Source organism: Pseudonaja textilis, chromosome 1 (assembly GCF_049901715.1).
Source record: "Pseudonaja textilis isolate UNSWEBS1 chromosome 1, rPseTex1.2, whole genome shotgun sequence".
In the NCBI taxonomy this organism is placed as follows: Eukaryota; Metazoa; Chordata; class Lepidosauria; order Squamata; family Elapidae; genus Pseudonaja; species Pseudonaja textilis.
In genome coordinates, this window is record NC_141990.1 from 23,010,255 (window position 1) to 23,033,745 (window position 23,491).

Consider the following 23,491-nt stretch of genomic DNA (forward strand, 5'->3'; position numbering starts at 1 on the left):
AAGCAGCCTCGAGTTGCCATGGGTGAATAAGCGGCAATATAAATCAATTAAATAAATAAATAAGTGCCCCTGTAACTTCAGTCACTAAGTGGACTGTTGTACGTGGAGGACTACCTGTACTAGGTTGTGACTCGCCAGTCAGCACCTTTTTTATTTTTTTGCCCAGACTCTGAGCGGCATGAACAGGGGTCTCCAATTTCGGCAACTTGAAAGCCTGGCTTTACAATTGCCAAGGTTGTGGATCGGAGAACTTTGAGAAGGCCGCGCGCAACTTCTCAAAGGCTGATGACGTCAAGACTCTGATCTCCATTCCCGAGAAGGAGGGGAGAGGGCGGGGCGAGCAGGGTTGCCAAGGCGCGGAGGTGGGTGGACGAAGTTTGTCCCCGCGGCGCCGCCGTCGTCGTCGCTTCCCTGTTGGCAAGACTGCTGGCAGGCCTTGCGGCGCCCGGCGCTTCCGCTATTCGGGTGAACAGAGCGGCAAGGATCAAGGGATGCGGCGGCTTCCGCCCTGAGCTCGGCCGCAGGTGAGGAAGGGAGTAGAAACCTGCCCAGGCCCCAAGGAAGTGGTGGAGGGCTCGTCCGGTGATCATAGAGTTGGAAAGCCCACCCTGGGGGGGAAGGGATTCAGTGGCATGGCGCTCCCTTTGCCAGGGAGGGAGGGAGGGAGAGGCGAACCTGGCTGCTCCACTCGTGATGCCCCTCGAAGGGGGGGGGGGGCGAGGCACATCTCCCTGATACGGAAGGGGGCTTCCTTTCGTCCGTTTTGGTGCAGGTCCTCCCCTCCCGACCTCCCAAGGGATGGGGTGCAGGAGGTTTGAGAGTGGCCAATGTCGCCTGTTTCCTATTCGGGTCTTTCCTGGTCTTTACCTTTTCCTGCATCCTCTCTCTCTCTCTCTCTCTCTTTCTTGTTTGCAGCCCCAGGCCTGGAATTGAAGCGGTTCTTCGCAGGAGCCCTGCCTCAAGAAGGGAGGAGGAATTGCTTCCCCTGGTTCTCAGAAGCTTCTTCAAAATGGTGCTGCAGGGTTAGGTTGTTTTTTCCCGGTAGGCGTTGAGCCAGCTAGACTTGAGATGAAAATCTTCCTGCAACAGAAGACTTGGGTTTGGTAATTTGTTTCCTTGTTCTTTTCATGGGCAACGGGCCAGCCAGACCTGAGATCAAAATCTTTCTAGAACAGAAGCTTTGGGTTTGGTTATTTATTAGATGTTTATCTTGCCTTCTGTTATATTGTACATTGTCAAGATGGCAAATGTGGCTAATACTCATTCCTCTTCCTATTTCCCCCACAACCCCCACGGTGAGGGTTGGTTTGAGAGACAGTGACTGGGACAAAGTCACCCAGCTGGTTTTTCATACCTAAGGTGGGACTAGAACATTTCCTGCTTTATGTGACAATACCTAAACTACTGCATCAAACTGGCTGTATACCAAGGACAGATAGTCCTCGACTTACAGCAGTTCATTTAGGGACCATACAAAGTTACAACAGCACTGAAACAGCACTGAAAACGTTTTTCACAGTTACGACCTTTGCAGCATCCCCGAGATCACGTGATCAACATTTAGATGCTTGGCAACTGGTTCATTCTTATGACCACTGCTGTGTCCCAGGGTCATGTAATCCCCCTTTGCAACCTTCTGACAAGCAAAGTCAATGGGGGAAACCATTGGGATTAACTTAACAACTGCAGTGATTCACTTAACAACTGTGGCACGAAAGGTCGTAAAATGGGGCAAAACTCATTTAACAAACAACAGAAATTTTGGCCTCAATTGTGGTCCTAAGTCGAGGACTACCTGTAATGCCGACTTGGTCTTGGAAAACTGGTTGCACTTATGGGTGACCTAAATAGGTTTGTTTTATTTTTATGTAACTTCAGTGGATGTGAAGAAGTATGTAGGGAACTGAAAGAATTTAGCAATCTAGAGAGATCTGTAAATAGATTTGATTAGTGGGTTTGTTAGGAGTGAAGGAAAGTTTGCAAGGTTCCATATGCAAGGGGGGAGGAAAGGATGCAACAGTTCAGTATTTTGAGATGTTTATATAAACTTACCCTGGTTATTGTGTATTTTCTGAATTTGGATTCAGAAAAGTTGAAAAGGCTCTCTTGTTAAGCAACCATTGCTAGGTTTGTTACCAATAAAGGAGAATATTTTATTGGTGTGGCTGGTTTTTCAGTACACCAGTGCTTCTAGTTTGCCATTGTGGTCTCTACTGATCAGGATATCCAGGAAGGATAGCGAGTTGTTTTCTTCTCTGATAAAGTAGATTCCTTTGAAGATGTTGATTAGTTTTGTGGGTGTTCCCTAATTGCTCCTTTTTTAATGATGTAGGTGTTGTCTACATATCTGATTCATATTTGGGGTCCTATTTGTGGGAGTACTATCATTTCCAGATGTTCCATTATCAATTTCACAATAAGTCCTGAAGTAGTGATCCCAAAGATGTACCTTTATTGATAAGTTTGTTCATCAAATTGGAAGTATGTAGTATGAAGTAGTATGAAGTATGAAGTTAGGCAGAGATTTATAAGAATCGTGAGGGTTTCAGTTTTTGTGTATTTGGTTAAGTCTATGGATGTGAAAAGGGCTGTGACATCAAATGAGACCAGGATTTTATCATCCTCTATAGATACATCTCTGATTGTTTGAAGGCGCTGTAGTAGGGAGTTTATTGTTTCCTTTCCTTTGTGAAGTGCCTAGCTTTTTTGTTAATTATTTTGTGATGTTTGTAAGTAAGATCCCTGTTAATGATATAATTAGACAGAGAGGTATGTCAGGCTTGTGTATTTTGGGGCATCCTTAGAAGCGTAGGAGGATGACTTCACTGCTTCTTATCCACCACTGTTCTTTGGTAATTTGGCCTTTCTTGATGTGGTTACTGAGAGTTTTCTTGATCCAGTTGTCTAGTTTCTGTTTTGTGTTAGTGTTCACTGGGATGTAAGTTTCTTTATCTTCTAGTAATTGTTTCACTTTTTGTATATATTATGATCTGTCTATAATAACCATGGTTCTGCCTTTGTCTGCTGGTAGGAGGATGATAGTTGGTTTCTGAGGACTGCTCTATCCTCTGTTGATTTTGATTTTGTTGTGATCTTCTTCTGGTCTGTGGTATGATGGTTTGTCTGATGTTTTCCTGGACCTCCTGTGGGAAGTCCAGTAGTTGTAAGGCTTCACAGAATTTCAGGTAATTGGCATTATCTGTGTTATAGTTGAGACCTTTTCGTGGAATATTATGTTCTGCAATAGATAATGGACGGCAGGACATGTTGACCACACATTCAAGCTCTGATACCTCTTTGATTCTGGGGTTGAGGAGTTTGGTTTGGTGTTTGGTTTTTCTTTTTCCAGCATGTCTATGAGAAGTAATCATGATAGGGGTGACCAGCCTCTCCGTGTACTCTGGTGTGATGGTTAGTTCCAGCTTTTTTTATAATCTGAAGCATGCATCTGTGATCATGAGCCGTATCATTTTCGCCCAGTTTCTTGGGCTATTTTTCCATCCAGCTGTGTATTAAATTGGAGTTTTGTATCTCATACAATAGGTTGGACATGCTGTGAGGCATTCATGTAGGAAGAAAAGTTGTTCCTTGGTGGAAGTGTACCTGCAGGCAATTTTTTCCTTTTTACGTGCTTTCTGAAGCATTGGACACCCATATGTAGAGAAAGAAAAATATCTGTAGTTCAGGATTGAAATGAGGGGTCCTTACTGCTCTCTGACTTGGTTGTTTTCTTGTGGATGTTTCATTAGCCAAACTAGCTAACATCATTGGTGCAGTAAGAAGAAGAAAAGGAGGCATCTGCAACATATGGTGTAATGACTGCAACAGCTACCACATAGCTGTTACATAGGACAAAGAGGCAGAAGATTGGCAGAATGCATCCATGAACACCAGCTAGCAGTCAGAAGATACGATGAAAGTCATTAATTTCATGACACATGGGCAGACCCAGCCATAGTTTCAACTGGGAAACTGTGACCATCCTAGACCAAGCCAAGTCTAAAATCCACTAGAGAATTTCTAGAAGCCTAGTACTCTGACAAATTAGCCATCAATAGACACATAGACATAAACAATGTCTACATATTATGCAAAGGAGACAATCAACAAAAGAGAACAAAAAGACCCAAACACTTCCCCACCAGCAATCAATGCCCAGATAAGTTTAGATTAACTCCAAAATTAACATCTGACCAACAGTCAGGAAGTAAGCAATACCCCAATCAAGGAACTGTCAAACAAGCTAACAATAAACAGCCCAATCAAAGAACCTTCAAGACCAATACCACCAACACTGGCAGAACAAGGCACTATAATATAAACTGGCAGCAAACCCTACCCCTTACTTGCATTGATAATGCTAGCTAATTTTGGTAATGAAACGTCTCCAAGAAAACAACCAAGGACCCCTCTTTTGTTGACTTTTTTCATATACAATAATACAAAACTGCCTGCCTGGCCAGCTGATAATTTATCCAACAATTACCTACCTCACTTACTTTATTATGTCCATTGGTCAATATTTTGTGACCCCCTGCTTGTATCATGAATGTACGGTGTAATATTTGTGCAAACATTGCATTATGTAGTCCATGGCTATTTACCTGGAGTATTTGTCTAATGTCACATATTTCATTTCTACCTGTAGAATTGCATCAGAGAGGGGCAGTGGGAGATCTGTTTGAATCTATGATGCTTGTGTTGTGGGGGCTTTTAGATTCTGTTCTTATGTCTGATATCTGTATGAAACCTTTGACTCTGAAAAGTCTGGAGATTTGAATGCTATGGCATCATTATGCTGATGTGGTTAAATTCTATCCCTCAAATGAGACTGCGGGTCCTCATTTGAGTTGAGGACCCACAGTCTCATTTTGTTGCATAGACATGACAAAGTGAATTTGAATATGGACTAAGAGAATAACAGAGTTGAAAAGAACCTTGGAGGTCTTTTAGTTCACCCCCACTGTTCAAGCAGGAGACACTACTATTTCAGATAAATGGTTGTTCAATCTCAAAATCCCCCAGTGTTGGACCACCCACAACTTCTGAAAGCAAATTGTTCCACTGATTAATTGTTCTGTCAGGAAATTCCTCCTTCGTTCCAGGTTGCTTCTTTCCTTGATTGGTTTCCATTTATTGCTTTTTGTTCTGCCTTCAGATTCTTTGGAGAATAGGCTGACCCCATCTTCTTTGTGGCAGTCCCTTAGACGTTGGAACATTGCTATCATGTCACCCCATGTCCTTCTTTTCGTTAACCAGGGGTTCCCAACCTTTTCTATACTTTGCACCCTAAGAATGCTTCCGATATATTCTTGCACCCCTTATAAAAGTAAATAATTATATGCATATGCATTTGCACTATAATTTTGAAACTTCTAAACCCAAGTTTTTGGACCCCCCTGGAATATTGTCTTGCACCCCCGGTTGGAAAACCCTCAACTAGACATACCCAATTCCTGCAACTGTTCGTTATATGTTTTAGCCTCCAGTTCCCTAATCCAGTCCCCTAACTTCCTGACAGTTAAAACAATCAGTGAAACAACTTGCCTCCAGAAGTTGTGGATGCTCCAACACTGGAATTTTTAAAGAAGAGATTGGACAACCATTTGTCTGAAATGGTATAAGGTTTCCTGCCTGGGGGTTGGACTAGTCACTAGAAAATCTCCAAGGTCCTTCCAACTCTGTTGTTCTGTTAATATCTTTGTTGCAGTCCTCTGCACTCTTTCTAGAATCTCAACATCTGGATGCAATATTCTAAGTGTGGTCTTACCGAGGCATAATACATTGGTACTAACGCTTCATGTGATCTTGATTCTATCCCTCTTTTTAATACAGCCTAGGACTGCATTGGCTTTTTTTTGACAGCTGCTGCACACAGTTCAGTAACATACAGACAGCAACCTCTGTGGGTGTGGCAGATTAATGAAAGCAGTATTGTGTAATTGTGGTGCAAACCCCAACCCTTTTATATGTGTGTCATGAGCTTGTAGTGCAGTGGGGTGGGATTTGCAGTGCAACATCATGATTCTGTGTTCACCAGAGTGATGAAAAGAACATTGCTTGGTGTAGAGATTATAATATACAATAGATAGTTATTAAGTCTGAGAATTAAGTAGGCTATTTACTCTGTAGGAAGCAGCATTTCTTCTAAGCAGGGATTCCTAAACTTTTTGCCATTGTACCTCCCTTTGATGTAACCTTAATGTGTACATTTCCCCTAAAAATCCAAACATTAAAATGAACACAAATGAACAATGAAAGCAATACAATGAAGGTGTGGGAAAGGTGGATTTATTGTAACAGTGCAGCTAAAAGGTTCTTCAAACCTCCCCCGAGTTGCCTGCACCTCACCTAGGAAAACACCTTACAATTTGTAAAACCCTTCTGTAAAGGAGCAGGTGTATAATCTTTCATTGTACTCCATGCCTCAATGCTTAATGCCCCTGGTAAGCTAGATATAATTCTGTCCGGATCAAGATAGCTTAACTTCAGTTATCTATGCCTTAATAGACTTACCAACATGATTGGATTACTTCAATACTGTATACTCTGTGTTAGGCTGTCCAGGAAGACAATCTAGAGAAACTGTAATTGATACATTAACATCTCTTTCCAATTGCTACTGGGATTACATAACTGTATTGATAGCCTGTAGTGATCTTCTCTGAGTTAGTGAATCCAATTTAAGGTAAATAGCTGCCCAGAAGATTTAAGATCCAAATATTATTTTCTTCAATGCCATCTAGTCCAGCAGTCGCCAACCGGTGGGCTGCAGCCCACTGGTGGGCCATGAGAAAATTTTGGTGGGTCGCAGAGAAATCTCACCCCCAGAGGACACACCCCCCCCCAAAGCAATTAATGCAGTCTGCGCAGAAACACAAGGCTATGCAGCCCACAGAAACCCTCCCCGCCCACTCACTCCTTTACCTGGCAAACTTGCCTGCTAAATTGGTATTTTTCCTTTTTCCGACCATCTGTTCTGCTGTGCCGGGAGATTTAGATTAGCTAGGAAGCAGGAAATGGTTGGATTTCTTGCTTTCTAGCTAGTCTTTAGATTTCGGCTCTGCTTTTAAGCCCAGCCGAACCTCCCTTAAGACTGAAGCTTCTATTATTCAATGCAGACTCACGGCAAGCAAATATGAGAGACTGAGCTAGCCAGTGGCAGATAGATCTCTGGAAGAATCTGTGATTCTGTGAGCAACTCAATCTGCCTGCCTGCTTTTGGGTAAAAGTTGCTCTTTTTTTAATTAAAAAAAATCAATATTTATATAAATATTGATAATATTTACATGCAAGCCATGCCCAGCCAGTCATATGACCATCAAGCCACACCCACAAATTAGGCCACACCCACAGAACCACTTAGTGGTCCCTGGGTTTTAAAATTATGAGTTTGGTGGTCCCTGAGGTCCAAAAGGTTGGCAACCCCTGATCTAGTCACTAACTCCTTCGGACTGAATTTTATTTATTTAAAACATTTACATAGCCATTATATATCAACCATTCATTTAGCAACCTTTTGAAGTTACAGTGGTGCTGAAAAAGGGACTTGTAGCTGGTTCTCGCACTTATGACAATTGCAGCATTCCTACAGTCACTGATCAGAATTCGGGCCCTTGAGAAAAATGGTTGCAGCATTCTGAGATGGTGTGATCGCCATTTGAGACTTATCCAGTCAGCTTTGGACAAGCAAAATTAATGAGGAAGCTTCTGTCTTGCTTTAATGGGTCCTGCAGAGTCTTTGCAAAATGAGGCGGTAGGGCAAAAATCCCATGTCCAATATATTGACATTTCCTGAGGGGAAAAAGCTCATCTTGTTGGGTATATCCTGGGAGAGATGAGGTTTAGCACTGTCATCTGTTCATTGGTGATCTCTTTGTCTCTTTTCTCGTAAATCTTCCTAATATTACAGGTGATGTGGATGACCAGCTTGGAGTATTGCTCTGGGAACAAGAAATTATTTTACACTACTTCACTTCCTTGAAACTAGTTAGTTGCTTGTTCACCAAACTGGTTTGGACAGTGAACGATAGCGTGCTTGCATATTTTTGAGAAGTTAATTTATCTTAGAATGCAAAGGATAAGAACTGATGGAAAAATTCAATAAGATTTTCTCTTCCATACTCATGTGCTTTCCAATGTTGTAGTAATTTAATATCCTCAAGTTGAGGTTCCTTTGCCTCTGTACACAAATAGATAGCTTATGGAATTTTTGTTTTTTCCATTTTGCAGACTGTCCATGTAACTACAGTTTATTAATCTGTTTATGTGACATATTGTAGCAGATGCCTGGCAATTTACATTGGATTTCACATTGGGGGAAATAGTTTAGTGTGTATTATGTATGCTATTAAAATACCTGCAAGCAGCACTAAAATAGCCAGGATTTTGATACACTCATCTACAGTGTTCATTAACAGTGGGCACTATTGGTGCTTGTGCTTTCAAAATTGTATATTTCCACAGAATGCTCATCTGGCCTTAGGGAAGGAGAGATTGGCCTGTAGAATGCTTTCTGCAGCTCCCATTTATCCTTTAATTCTGGGAGACTTCAGTCTACTTACTTGAAATACATTATGTGGGCTGAAGATACAGCTCGGCAAAACCAGACATCAAGAATGACATAGAAAAGGAGACAGCTGAAAAGCATGATGAATTGCTTTCTCTCTTTTAGCTTTCAAGTCATGACTGACTTTTGTTGGTACCCAGATTTGTTCCTGCAGTTTTCTTGGGAAGATTTTTGGAAGTGGTTTTCAGTTGCCTCATCCCAAGACCTAAGAGAAAGTGGCCCAAAGCCACTCAACTGACTTAATTTTTAATTTATATTTCTTTATATCCCACCTTTATTATTTTATAAACAACTCAAGGCAGCAAACAACTACATACTAATACTCCTTCCTTCTCATATTTTCTCCACAACGGCCCTTGTGCGATGAATTGAGCTGAGAAACAACGAGTGGCTCAAAGTTGCCATGCTGGTTTTATGCCTGAGATAGGACTAGAATTCACAGCCTCCTGGTTTTTAGCTTGGCGTGCTAAGCCTGTACCAACCGGATCACTTTTTGGATGATAAAATTATTCCAATGTGACATTAAGAAAGACCTGATTCTTAACAGGGCAGAAAGTGGGACAAGATGAACTGCAAGGTCATTTCCAATCATCCCATTCTTATGATTTGTTGTCCTAATTTTTTTTATTGATTGAAATGAAAGAGAAAGGGGACTCTTTAATGGCTATGCTAGAACTTTGCAGGATTTATTCTTTGAAGTGTACTTTGCTACTTCCTTAATGGTCTTTCTCTGAAGCATAAATACCTTTCTTTCAATAAAGATTTATTTAATGATCTCAGAACTACAGTTAAAATAGAGTTCTAATTCCCTTCCCCCCCAGTCATCTGTTAACATCTTGCCAGTGGTTTAGTCTGTTTTATTTGAAGATTTGTTTTGCTTTTAGCTGTCATGAACATATTGATTGATTGAATTTTGAGGCTGTGTGATTCCAAAAACACTCTGGGCCTTTGACAAAATTTAAAAATATTTTAAAGAAACATGGCTGCTTGGATAATACCACATAACATTTTTAAAAGTTGACAGAGCCTCTGCTGACATAGTCTAACCCCAGGCCTGGTAATAGAGCCTGAAATGCTTGAAAAATGGTTGGGGCAGTATTTGTCTCTGGGAGGATGCCATTCCAGGGGCTAGAGGATGGGATTTTTTTCAGAAAGGTAGACCAAAGATACAATAAAGAATCACATGGCAAGAAAAGACCCGGCCATCACCACAAGCCCCAGGTGGCAGATGACAGCCTCTTCAACAGATCTTTCTTGCTTGGCAAGAGTCTCACTGAACTGTTTGCTTTTAGCTAATGATTGACAGTGACAGTCAGAGAACACAAGGTGTTCAGCAAGGTGTGACAGCTCCAGACTCTGAGGGAGGAGTTTCCACCTAGCCCAGGCAAGTAGCTTTGTTATCTGGAAAGGTGCATAGGTTTTGCCAAGAAAGGGCTGATTTGGGTTTTGAAATGGGTAGGAGAGCTGAAGAAGTTTATTGGATGAGAAGCGAAACATCTTCAAAAAAAAACCAAACAAACCTGAAAGTCCAGTTGCCTTTTGAAGAAAAGCACCTTTGGGACAAATGGGTAGGAGAATGGAAAGGGAAAAGGTGGAAAAAGAAAACAGGAAATTGCATATGCAAAGAAAGGCCTTGGTATTAACATTGGGCTTGTTATTCAGTTACTTAGCCTCAGTGTGCAATTTGCTAAAGTATAATTCTTACAGCCTTTTCTTTAGTGTTTTTATTTTTAAAAATGTGTTTATGCATATTTTAAATTCAAGCAAGAAATCCATAAAAACATGGAAATAGAAAATTTGTTATACTTAATGTCATTTGATCCATATTTCTTCCACGAGTCATTCATATAGTCTTAGAATGGCAGCATATATCAGAGGTCATCTAGTCCAACCCCCTGTTCAGTGCAGAATTTGCTAAGGTGTTTTGGACAGCAGGGATTGCAGTCTCTGAGGATGTCTGATGAAAGGGAATATAATAACTATCGAGACAGCCTTCAAAGGTGATAGCTCTGTCACGAAATTGCCTCAGGTTATATGACAACTTCTCCCTTAGGGCTTCTTTGTTGCCTTTTGAAATTTTAGGAGGGAAAAAGGCTGCTAAAACCAGAATTCTTTGGTACATTGCTTACATATAAAATTTTGGAAGTCATGTGTTTTAACTTTTTTGATTTGAGGAGCAAGGTGCTCTTATCTCTGCTGTTCTGAAAGCAAAAAATTGTCTTGGGTAGTATTCCTTTTTTTTCTTTTTTTCTTTTCTGTTCTTTCTTTTGAATATGTGTTAAATCATATTTCAAAAGCTTAAATTATCTGAAGTGTTTAAATAATTTATGCTGGCAACAAATAACTCCACTGCAATGGAAGTTATCTGAAATTATAAGACGGACAGCAAAAACAAAGCATGGATTTTAAAAAGTATTTCATTATGAATTTTGAAAAAAGAAAACATGAAATACCTTAAGAGCTATGGAAATTAGGGGACTTCCGGTTTGAGCTTCTTCAGTGACAGACCGAAACCTCGTCTCTGCGAGGCTTTGATCTGTGCTCACCCCTGGACCGCCCCGAGCTGGCTGGTTTCGGGGCTAAGCCACCCCGTAGAGGTGGTGAAGAGGGGGGAGACTGCCAGCAGGGTTGAGGAGAGCCGCATCTCTCTTCCCCAGCTGGCCATTACTCCCTTTCCCGAAGGCGGTTGCAGCAGTGGTCAGAAATGGCCACCACAAAGAAGAACTCGACTGGAAAAGAATGTGCAGGAGGAAGATAAGAAGAGAAAGTTTTGGTTAACCGGGTCAAACAGCAAAAGCAACAAATAAGGTACCCTGGAATTGAAGCTGTTAAAAAACAATAACATTGTTCCCTAAGAAGATTTTTAAGCTGCGAAGGAGAGAGAAAAGGGAAAAGATTTGGTTTTCTCCTTTTCCTATACTGACAGCTAAGAGACTTAAGCAAGAAATTGGAAAAAATCCACTTTGACATCAATAGGCATTTAATGCTGAAAATAAAAAGTCAAAGGGATAATAAAGATTTCTGGATAATTAAAAGCTTTTGAAAACAGGAAAGGAGAGAAAAAGAATAAAAGGGTAGGATCTGGAAGGGAGGAGACTGCCTGGAATTAAAAAAGAACTTACAGCAAAATCTCAACAAGACTTCCAAAAGATACATTCTAACTGAAATATCACAACAAAAACCCCAGGAAGAGAAAGTGGAAAAAGAAATAAGAAGATATAACTCAGGACTATTTGGATTACTTGATGATTTCTGGATTCTTGGTTATTGTTTTGAATGACTAAAATCAATTGGGTGGTTGTTTAAAACTTTTTTAAATGGCTCCACTTTTAGAAGAACTGAAAATGGAACTTAAAAAGTACAAAAAAGATGCACAGGAAGGGGGAGGTTCTTTTGGCTTCATATTTCAGTTTTTAGAAATGGAGATTTGGAATTATGAGAAACAACAAGAAATGCCTGCAGAACAAGAAGATTGCGACAAAGAAGAAGCCATCTTTAATGAACAAGTAATCTTAGATGCGGGGGGAAAAGGAAAGGGGGGAAAGAGAATGGAAAGTTTAAGATTGGGAAAAACAACTCAAAAAAAATAGAGTGAAAAATAAGTATAAAATCAGAAAGCAGCAGAAGAGAGAATTAGAACTAGAGAGACAAGGGGGTAAAAGGGGGAGGGAGAAGATGAGAGGGAAGAAAGAAAGGAAAAGAAGTTATAAAGGACAGAAGCAAAATATAGAGAAACAGGGCCTATTTAGAGATAATGGGTAAAACTTAATGGAAAAAGGGATTCTGCAAAGGTACATAAGATAGTATGGTTATATTAGAAGCAGAAATAATTTTAGAAAATATGAAACAATGTATGATTAAAATGTCTGATAAAATAGCTATTGTAATTCAGTGGAATGCTTGTCAATAAATAAATGGTACAAAAGGTATATTTAATGATGTATAAAACATATGTAAAGAGAAATAAGGGAAAAATTAATTATGGAGATTATATGTTTCTAAGGAAGTATGATATTTAATTGAAAAGAAGTGTTAAAGATGTTATGGTTTTAATGATTATTAATGATAGAACTGAACTGGAATGGAATGAGGGTTTATAATTATATATATTTACAATCTTTCTTTTTTTTTTAAAGAATATAGTGTGTATTATAAGAATGTGCCAAGCAGACTTCGATTGGAAGTTATGTATTATGTATTATATTGAAGGTCATAAACTTAAGGTATATATTGAAGTTTAAATAAGAGTTGAATTGATGTAATTAAAAGATATAAAGGTGTCATACTCCAATTAGTAACTACAAGAGAAAATTTGTTTAATGAGAAAAGATAATATGAAATTGAAACAGAACAGACAAAAGTATAAATATAATGATTTGAATTGAGATGAGATAATCAAAATAAAATTGAGAAAATTAAAAGAGGGGAAAAACTATACAGAAAATGTAAAATAGTATAAGATATGGAATAGAACACAAAAAGGAGCATGAAATTGAGTTTTGTGTCTGTATAAAGAAGTTCAATCCGGGACCATGCTATTTTCAAAAAAGATGTTTTACTTGTATTTTGTATGTGTGAAAACACAAATAAAACTTTATTTTAAAAAAAGAGCTATGGAAATTATTCTTATTAAACATTTAAATACACTTTTATCTCTTGGGCTTGTGAACGAAACTTCTCTCCAGACCAGAAGTTCTCATCAATCCTCCTGTTTTTTACATCAGTCACCATGAACTGCTAAGTTGATAATAAAGCCCAAGAAGACTTGGGCTTCTTTGCTTGCTTTGCTGAGTTCTGAGACAAAAATGGAAGAGGATCAGGCACAGATATTGTGCCTTTCTGAAAATAAATAAAAAACTTTCAATTTTTTTCAGTCATATTTCAGGAAAGACAGGCAGTGCTAGGAGCTGCATGATTTGGAAGCGGGCAATGGAATTTCAGATCTGTTTGACTTTGTTGTTGTCTGAGAGGTATTGAGTTTATCAGAATCTTTTAACCAGGATAGATGTTAGTTTTCAGATTAAAATAATACCAGTACTGAGCTCTAGGAAGGTAGGGCAGAATTTTAATGCTGAAGAGTAATAAATGCCCTATTTCTCAGTTGAGTTAAATCTAAAACAAAACATATGCTTCGATTCGCTTTATGTGACAACTATTTGTTTCTGCCTTGATTGAAGCATGATGGAGTCCTGACTGGACTTTTGGAAGGAGCCTACGTATTTCCATAACTATAAAGGAGGCTTGTGTGTAGAGTTGCATTTGTTCCTTGGCTGAGTGTGAGCTAACAAGCTGCCTGTAATGTCCTTAGAAGAGCCCTGGGAAGAGGGTGGATGTATCCACAATATTCCCCTTGGAAAGATTCCAAAGGTTTTTTTAACTAAATATGAACCCAGCCAGTTGGACTGGAGCAAGGATCCAGTCCATTCTGGCTACACAGACAAAATAATGTGTGCCCATTGTGACTCAGCTGACACGCTCGCTGCTGCCAATTGTACCGAACAGCTTGCAAGGCAGGAGACGTCCTCTTTTCCAGTTGCCAGCAATCTCAGCACAGATTGCTAGAGTGCAATTTCCTTCCTCACCTTTAATAACAGAAACAAACGTTGCAGTAATGGAGATTTCAGAAGATTCTCTCTCGCATCTTACTTATCTCAAAGGCCTTATTTCCTGTTATGCTTTTTACAGTTTGTGCTCTTGCTGTTCTGCAGGTGGGCCTGATCAGAATAATGTTCAACATAAACCCTCTGGAGAACCTCAGGGTTTACATCAGCAGCCGCCCACCTCTTGTGGTTTTTATGATCAGTGTCAGCGCAATGGCCATCGCCTTTCTGACTCTGGGTTATTTCTTTAAGATCAAAGAGATCAAGTCCCCTGAAATGGCAGAGGTAAAGTACAAATCAAGTTTATATCTGAATATCCTCCAGGAAGGAATGTGTAGATAGAATGGAACAAATTATGTAGCTTAATTAATGGGAGTTCAGGATGACACAAGAGATGAAGAGACAAATGAGTGGCTTATATATGACCAGGAGGACTCCTCATTATGAGTGTCTGACGAATATGGACAACCTCGGACTGAGACAGGAACACTCCAAATGTTTAAGTTATCACATTATTTTAATGAGGCTAGTCAGTCTTGCCTCAGAAGTAAAGGCCATCTGTTTTGTTGGTGCCATTCTTGAATTGATTTTAAACTGTTTAGCAATTCAGATTTAAAATTGTAAAAATGGAAGCACACCTCAGTTGTTGCACAGATTAATAGCATCTTAATTCATGGTTTTAGCATTGTGCCTCATTTCGTTTTCCTATGTTACTTTTCCCCATAACTAATTAAAGGGTAGTTGTTTCAAGTTGTAATCTCTTTCAAGATGCCCCAGCGACGTTCATTTAACCAGAAGTGCAGCATCTTGACATGGCTGTATCTCTTAAATCATTGCTGTTATTGGGTGAGATTGGGCGCTCTTGAATTAACTTTGCTGTTTGTTAATATAACATACATGCTGGCTTTGTGAGGGCTGTATGTGAGGGCTATATATCTCTTTATGTTTAAGGACTGGAACACGTTCCTTCTGCGATTTAATGATTTGGATTTCTGTATTTCGGAGAATGAAACATTAAAGCACCTCATAAATGACACCACAACTCCAGAGAATGCCATGACCAGCAGCCAAGCTCGTCCTTCCACTCCATCACCACAAACCCTTGAAGATTCTGGTCCTGTCAATACTTCCGTTGCCATCACTTTGACACTGGACCCCCTCAGACCCTTTGGTGGCATTTCCCGGAATGTCACAGGTTTATCTTCTACCATTTTTGGTCACCAAATTGGACTTTCAGGTATCATTTATTTCAAATGTTATACTTAAGGGCCCGAAGCCCTGTGGGAGAAAGTAGGAATAGCTAAAAGCAAATGAATAAAGATCCATTTCTGCACTTCTTAATGGATGTTCTTTATCTAGAAATCATTTTTCTGAAAAGGATAAAAAAGGAACAGCCTTTATTGAATAGTTTGGCATACAGTTTTTTTGGTTTTTTTGTATGGGCACCCACTTCCATTATTTTGTCATTATTTTGTCATTCCATAATTGCTGAGGTGGGATTGAATCAACTACTTCATAGCAGTTTATTGACAGTTGTTTACAGCCCAAACTTTCTCCTGGTTTAAAATGATGTAATATAGTTAGTCCTCAACTTACAACAATTCATTCAAAGTTACAGAGGCCCTTGAAAAGAGTGACTTGTGATCGTTTTGCACATGTATGACTATCGTAGTATCACCACGGTCATGTGATCAAAATTTGATTTCTCGGCAACTGACTCATATTTATGATGGTTGCAGTGTCCGGGGTCATGTGATTGCCTTTTGTGACCCTCTTACAAACAAAGACAATGGGGAAGCCAGATTCACTTAACAGCTATGTTACTGCAGTGATTCACTTAGCAACTGTGGCAAAATTCACATAACAACTCTCTTACTTAGCAACAGAAATGTTGTGCTCAGTTGTGCTCATAAGTTGTGGGCGACCTGTACTTAAACAAAGTCTTAACTGACGTAAGATACTTTCTCCCTTTCTTCCCCTCACTCCACCCCCAAAGGTAGAGAAGCTCATGAGGAAATCAACATCACGTTCACTCTACCTACTGCCTGGAATTCAGATGACTGCGTTCTGCATGGCCGCTGTGACCAAGTTGTCTTCACCACTTGCATGACAGTTACAGCCGCTGCATCAGTTTTCCCAGTCACAGTGTAAGGCTCTAACCAATCCTTATTCCTCCCGGGGAAGCTTTTCACAGCAGTTTTTCATGCCTTCAGGTTTGCCATTTTACGAGACACAGAGGTAGTTTTTCCAGTTTTAAATTTTTAAAGAAGAATTTATGTGTTCCTAGAAGTCTCAAATAGGAACTCTGTTTATTCACCACCGTTTCCCCCAAATAGTGATAGGTATATTTTGCAGGAGTGGGATAAATGGAGGAGGGAGGAACGTGGAAAAGAGGGAGTAATCCAACTTCAGGACAGCATGCACTTACAAACTGGAAAGCAATGGGAAGGGGATGGTTGACCCAGGGGGAAAAGATGGTGGAGACTTGGATACACAGCTCAAAATTGTGTGTTGCTCTACAGTCAGCCACCACACTGTATTCCGGAAACATATATTAATGCAACTTTCTGGTACAAGATCGTCACAACTGCAAGGGACTCCAACACAAAATATGCCCAAGACTACAACCCTTTCTGGTGTTACAAGGGAGCCATTGGCAAAGTCTATCATGCATTAAATCCCAAATTGACGGTTATTGTTCCAGATGTAAGTGATTTTTTTTTTTACACTTTGCTGTGAACTGTGACTAGGCTTGTATGAGCAAGATTTGGACATGTTCTCCATAGAAGTGCACATGCTCTGTCCATTGTGTCACTGTCCAGATCTTGCCATAATGTATGTGTGGGGTGAGGGGGTTGTTTGGAATTGTTCTGCCTCAGCAATGTCCCTGCACTTTCCCAAGGCAGCTGCCTGTAGTTTCTCTCCAGCATTAGGAAATGCTTTCTCTTTCTCCATTCAGGATGACCGCTCCCTAATTAATCTGCATTTAATGCACACCAGTTACTTTCTTTTTGTGATGGTCATCACCATGTTCTGCTACGCAGTCATCAGAGGCAGACCAATCAAGTTGCGACAAAGCAGCTCGGAGTTCTGTCCTGAAAAGGTAAGCGCCAACGTTATTTGTAGAGGAGCTAACTTGAGGGAGGGAGTCCCTGCTTCCTTAGCAACTATTGTCATTTTGGGAATTATTCATAAACACATCTAAGCCCTAATGGTGCATTCATGCATTGGCTGAAATGCACTGGCACTTCCACCCTCTCGATATTCTGGAATAGATTAACCTCTTAAAAATAGGGAGACCAGCAGAAGACTTTGGAAGACAAGATAGCTGTCAAGAAACTACTTGGGGCTTCTCAATTTTTTGACCCTTGCCTATTTTATTTTGGTTGTGTTTTATACAGAATTATAGAATTCTGTATAGAATCAGAGTTGGAAAGAAGCTTAAAGATCAACTAATTTAGTTTTTTTTGTTCCTTGCCATTCACTTCAGCTTGTTTAGATACCTTTGACTTCTATCAAACAGTTTTATGTTCTTCCCTATCCAAAAATACAAGGTGACTTACAAATGTGTGCTTGTTTTAATTTCATCACAACCTTGCAATGTAGGCAGGCTAAGAGAACATGACTTGCCTAGAAGCATACTGTGAACCGCATTGATTAATCTGCGGATTTGAAACCTACCTAGCATTTCCAAGTACCCATGGCTGAAAATCCGAAGAATCTTTGTTAGGCAATTCCAGAGGACGTTTCTGGAATGTTGACTGTCAAAGGGAGCTATGCGCATAAAATGTCTGCTGTGATGGGTGAGGCTAATTATAAACATCATGAAAAAAGAAGCACTATTCTGTTGTTCCCTGACACCTTTTGTTTCCAGGGGAATATGGAACTTGGGGATATTATGTGGAGTTAATTCTTTTCATTTTCTGGTTTCCTGAAAGGAATATATTTAAATGCAAAATTAAACCACAGCTTTCAGCAAGGCACTCTACAAATATAATAAGATATGTCATGGGGTGTACAGAATGTGTGTATGAGTATGTATATGTGGATGTATCTATTCAAGGGGATCGTGTTGTCTGGTGACAACAGAGACAGTTATGGAGTTCGACAAGTCAAGATCTGGCTTAACTTTATAGCAGCTCCATATGTCAAAGTCCATCTAAGAGGCGTTCCATATGTCATCTCTCCCTCATCGTTTTCCCAGTTCAGATCACACAGTGACTTGTTATGACCTTATACAACTGATAGCTGAAATCTGACCATATGGTCTCCTTTTCTCTCTCTCCCACAACTCCAGGTTGCTTTCTCAGAAGCATGATCCATAGCCTCCTTCCTCCAAAAGTGACCAAGTCTGCAATCATTGCCTGCTGAACCCAGAAATGGGTCCTGATTGGTTATGGATTTATCATGAGACGTTGGATTATTCCAACCAAAGACTTTTAAAGTGCCTGTAATGGTTATTTATATAAAGAGTATCCTTGGACCAGATTATGCCAGCGCAGCTAAGATTATTGGGAGTCCTTTTCTGTTTTCATTGGAACGTTTTGTGTCTGTGTGACTCTACATGAGAATTGGAAAGATGTCTTACTGCATTGGGACAGTATGGATGCCTTTGTGGGTGTCTAAAACAAAGCACCTTATTTCTCCCAGTGATCTATCCAGCATTCCAGACAGTGCACATCTCTACTATGACGGTACAATTCCAAAGTCACTGATGGTTCCACTGAAGCGTGTGTGTATATATGTCTGTGTGAAAGAGAGAGGGAGGGTTGCTTTTTCTTCCCATTTTCACCCTGCTTGCAAAAAGTTACCCACTTTTCTAGATTTGTTTTTAGAAAAATACATACACAAACAACCAGCATTCAATCACATTTTAATACTAGTTAAGAAAGATAATGATGCCCATCATTTTGGATTGGAAAAAAAAATACAAGAAAGGCAGTGTTCCAATTCTTTCTTTTGAAGCAGCAGTAAACTTTCTAAGTCAGAATAGACTGATTATCCATTGTTCATGTTTGATCTCAAGTTGGGACTATTGTCTGCAGAGAAACCTTTTGTGTTGGGTTGCATATACTAATAAATTACATGACATAGTTGCGGTATATCAATGATGAATAAGTTTTGCCTTCACTAGAATCTTCCAGGTTATGGAACACAAAGTATTTGAATGTCCAGATATTTGCACCATTTGAATGTAGGAAAGCATTGGGAAATGAAACTCTTCTCTATATGTATAGATTACTTGTTGCTCTCTAAAATTACGATTTGGCTCTGAGGGTGTCTAATGATGTAAAAGGAAAGGTGGTCTCTTTGGATGGGCCAAACTATTGCCCTGATGCATCCTGAAGCACTTTTCTGCAGATTTGTTTGTGAAGAAAGGTGACAAACTGTCTGGAGCTATGGAGAACAGATGAACTCTGTTCAGCTCTGGACATGCACAAGTTTTACTCCTTGCAACTCTTCACCCCCCATCCTGACTCTTAGCATTCAGAATTTTGGTCAGCTTCCTTCTTTCAAGGAATATAGGATATTGTATCTTGACATTACATTGAAAACGCTGCTAATTGCCTTAATGACTTTTCCATTTTCTTCTTTTGGTAGCAGCATCTTCCCGCATTGGCAATTGTTTGCACTTTCTGCTATGATGATTCTCACAGTAGAGGTCCTTTTCAAATGTCTCCGTCAAATAACACATCACTTGTTTTTGTTCAAAAAAAGATTCCTTATTGAGTTGATTTGTTTGCTTGGTACCTGGATATATTTCCAAGGTGGGGGAGACGTCCAAATTCTAATGTTGAATAGCGAATGGGCTGAAATAAAGAAAGACGGCGTGGCATTTTTTAATAGAATTCCCTTCCAATGATTTTAAATGTGCTAGCTTGGGAAATAGATTCTGGAACTGGAGGGAAAAAACAATACTATATTTCTACTTTTTGCTTCTATGGTCCATTCTAGATAGGAACTACTGACGGTTCAGGAATGATTCTCAGGCGGTGGAGGGCTACAATGGCTTATAAGATTTTGGTGAAAATAATCCAGGCAAGAGGGTACAAATGGAATATTGCAGTGGTTGTTTGGATCATATTGATCTTGCCTTTTTTTCTTTTTTCATGTTCGCTTATTACTTGAATCAGTTTGATTCTCTTTATTTTCTTTTAGAATCTTGTCGTTTCTGTTGGTCTCTGGCCAACGGTATATCAGGGTTTCCCAACTTTGGCAATTTTAAGATGCAGGGACTTCAACTCCCAGAATTCCCAGCATGGCTGGCTGAGGCCTTCTGGGAGTTGAAGTCCACACATCTTAAAGTTGCCAAGGTTGGGAAACCCTGCAGTATATGAAGGTTCCCAATGTTGGTTCCTCCCCCTAGCCTCCCACTGCAGGTTACAGTCTTCTCAGCAGAATTAAAATGGCATTTAATTTGTCTCTGAGCCTGGTGGTCAGTGATTTGTTAATGCAATTTTTCTCCTAGGTTAATTTTTTTGTGTTTGTAAGATGTGGATATTGCTTTGCAAAAATAAAGTTTATTATCAATCCTACTGACAAAATGGGAACCTGAAGCATTTTATTGAGTATGAGTGGGCTCATTCTGTTTGTTCGTGTTATAGTCTACTCTTCATAGCTGAGAAACAGATGAATCTCCTTAGAAGAAGTTCAGGTCAGGCTTGTTGAAAGGAAATCTTATGTCAAATTTCTCAATTACAGAAATGAAAATGTTTCTCAGTGTTTATGTTGTGCTTTTTTACCACGCCATGACAGGAACTCTGCACATGATAGTTAAATTATTACAAAAATAAACCTAGATTAAAACAAGATTAAAATGAGCAGAACTACAAAACATAAATATTAGGAATAGCAATAGTAACTACGATTAATGCAATAGAAATCACAGAATAGCAAAAAAACATTAAATTTCTTTTTAAAACATCTGGCTATCATCCCCTACTGAGTTCTGACCAGCTCTGTGTACTTTGCAGCAAGATATATATGGGAAATCAATTTTCAGGTTTTGCTTATTATTCACTGGAAAAAAAAACACTTTTCATGAATTGGACCAACCCCCCTTTACAAATGAAGATATCCGAAGTCCCTTTTTGGTGCACAGAAGAATGGGGTATAAATGGTGAAAATACACAATGCAGTTGAGAATTTTTTCAAAGCAGAGTGTTTTAGCATCTACTTCATTGCCTGCAGCATTATGGGTTACAAGAAAGTGCATGATTCCTGGTCTGGAACAATTGGACAACATTGCCCAAGTCCCAAATTTGCTTAGTCGGTGACCCAGGGGAATAGGAAAAACCTAGTATATGAAATGGGAGATTCCAATATAAACTCCTGATTAACAAACATTGCTACTTTGGAAGTTCTGCAATCCACTTGTGGCTTTGATCCAGATAAAGCACCTTCGTAATATTCTTTCAGCGGTTTCATCCAAGGGACTTGCTAAATCAAACATTGGACATCTAAATGGTGGACATCTAAATATCATCTACTTCTGAGATCGTTGGTTATGGCTATAGAAAAAGAATCCATATTGTTGCTCCTGGGAAATTATTTAGTCACTTTTTATAACTGCGCCCTTGATAAGGCAACTCAGAGTGGTATACAATAATACAAAAACATAAAACCAAATTTTGCCAGATGCAATCCAGCAACCAAAACCAATCCAGATACGTTCACAAGACCTCATCCAATGCCTGGGGCAATAAACAAGTCTTCAAAACCTTACAAAAATTAATGTTGGGGCCATCTGGATGTTCTGAGGAATAGATTCCATAGTGCAGGTGCACCAGCAGAGAAGGCATGCCTTTTAAGTCCCACCAGATTACTTGTGTAACAGGACTCTGAACACGCCAAGCTTATCAGATTTTATTCAACAGGTGCAAATAATTAGAAATAGGTGATCTTGCAAATAATCAGGCTCTGTGCTTTGATAACCAGCGACTTGCACTTGAAAACCTGCTGGCAATCAGTGTAGTCTCAAAGTAGCAGTGCTATGTGGGCATACCAAGATACCGCTATAACTAATGCTGCTGCATTCTGGACCAGCTGTAGTTTCAAAGGTGTCTTCAGTATACAGCACAAGGGAATCCAGACAATGGAACTGAAACATGAGGGACTGAGTACAACCTCCTGATCCAGAAATTGGAGTAGCTGATGCATAAGATGGATTTATGTGGAGATCCCCAAGCCATGACTGCCACTTATCTTTCAAGAGGAATTATGAGATTAGGACTACCCTCAAAATGTATACTAGATCTACTAGTGTAATTAATGGTAAGGCCAATGGGGTATAGCACTACATTCAGAACCAGAGAAAATCCCTAGATCCAAGAGGCCTCAAAATTCATAATTATTCAGTCTTGATAACTTTCTCGGTGCTCTTGATCCATATTTCTTGAGATAGCTAGACAATCTGGCTATATCTGATGACAACTAACTCTATACCAGTGACCTTATTTAGTGGTGTGATGTACTGTAGATGTTAAGTGGGCACAAAGAATCAAGTCGTGAGGAACTTGTACCCACAAAGCAAGGGTCAATGATTCTCATTTCCCCATGAACATCTGGAGCCAACTTGGAGAAAAGGAATCATATTATGTCTTCCACTCGTAAAATCAAGCACATCCAGAAGGATACCATGACTGATTGTATCAAAGGTCATCAAGAAATCAAAAGAAGGTCAGGATGGCTATACCCTAGTCCCACCATGGGGGTGATCAATATTGTTTTGATCCTATACTCAAAGATCCAGAAAACCTTGGATTTAAAGCACTCTGAAGCTGCAGCCTACCCATTTTCTCCACAATCATGCCCAAGGGAAAGTTGGAAACAGCTCAGAACTGATTTCCTAAGGAGGTAAACCTCATTGAAGTATGAATTCACCATGACTAGATAATTTCCTGGGAGGCCTTGAGCCATCCTGGAAGGACATGGATTTGATACAACTCATAGTCTCGAGAATTCTGTCCATTCCTTGGGACAAATAGGCTAAACTCATTACAGATAACCACAGGACGTGGATGGATAAAGTTCAACTCAGAGTAAATCCAAACAACCTTATCCGATAGATTTCTCAAAAAGTCCTTTCAAAGGTCAAATGATCTGACCTTCTCTTATCTAGGAAGAATGGGCTACCTTACACAGGACTGCCAGAGAACAATTTGTTGATGCAAAAAAGAGTGGAAAATACCTGTTTTGCCTTTCTTATTTTCATGGTGTAAACCTTAATAAAGTTTCTTAAACTATTCCTGGCTGAATTTGCCCTTTTTCTTTCTCTGGAAGTGTTCTGGGTGTCTTATTTCACTTCAACTCCATAGGTTCC

The 23,491-nt window shown here is 39.7% G+C and overlaps 1 protein-coding gene across 1 annotated transcript; it reads left to right on the forward strand.

Moving 5' to 3' along the window:
- The first annotated feature begins 438 nt into the window (after window positions 1-438).
- On the forward strand, window positions 439-20,714 carry TMEM248 (transmembrane protein 248). Its single transcript, XM_026708731.2, has 8 exons — window positions 439-524; window positions 916-1,103; window positions 14,278-14,454; window positions 15,121-15,406; window positions 16,166-16,316; window positions 16,692-16,875; window positions 17,129-17,272; window positions 18,467-20,714. The coding sequence occupies exons 3-8, from the start codon at window positions 14,296-14,298 to the stop codon at window positions 18,485-18,487; spliced, it is 945 nt and encodes a 314-aa protein (XP_026564516.1). The 5' UTR covers window positions 439-524; window positions 916-1,103; window positions 14,278-14,295; the 3' UTR covers window positions 18,488-20,714.
- The last annotated feature ends 2,777 nt before the right edge of the window (window positions 20,715-23,491 follow it).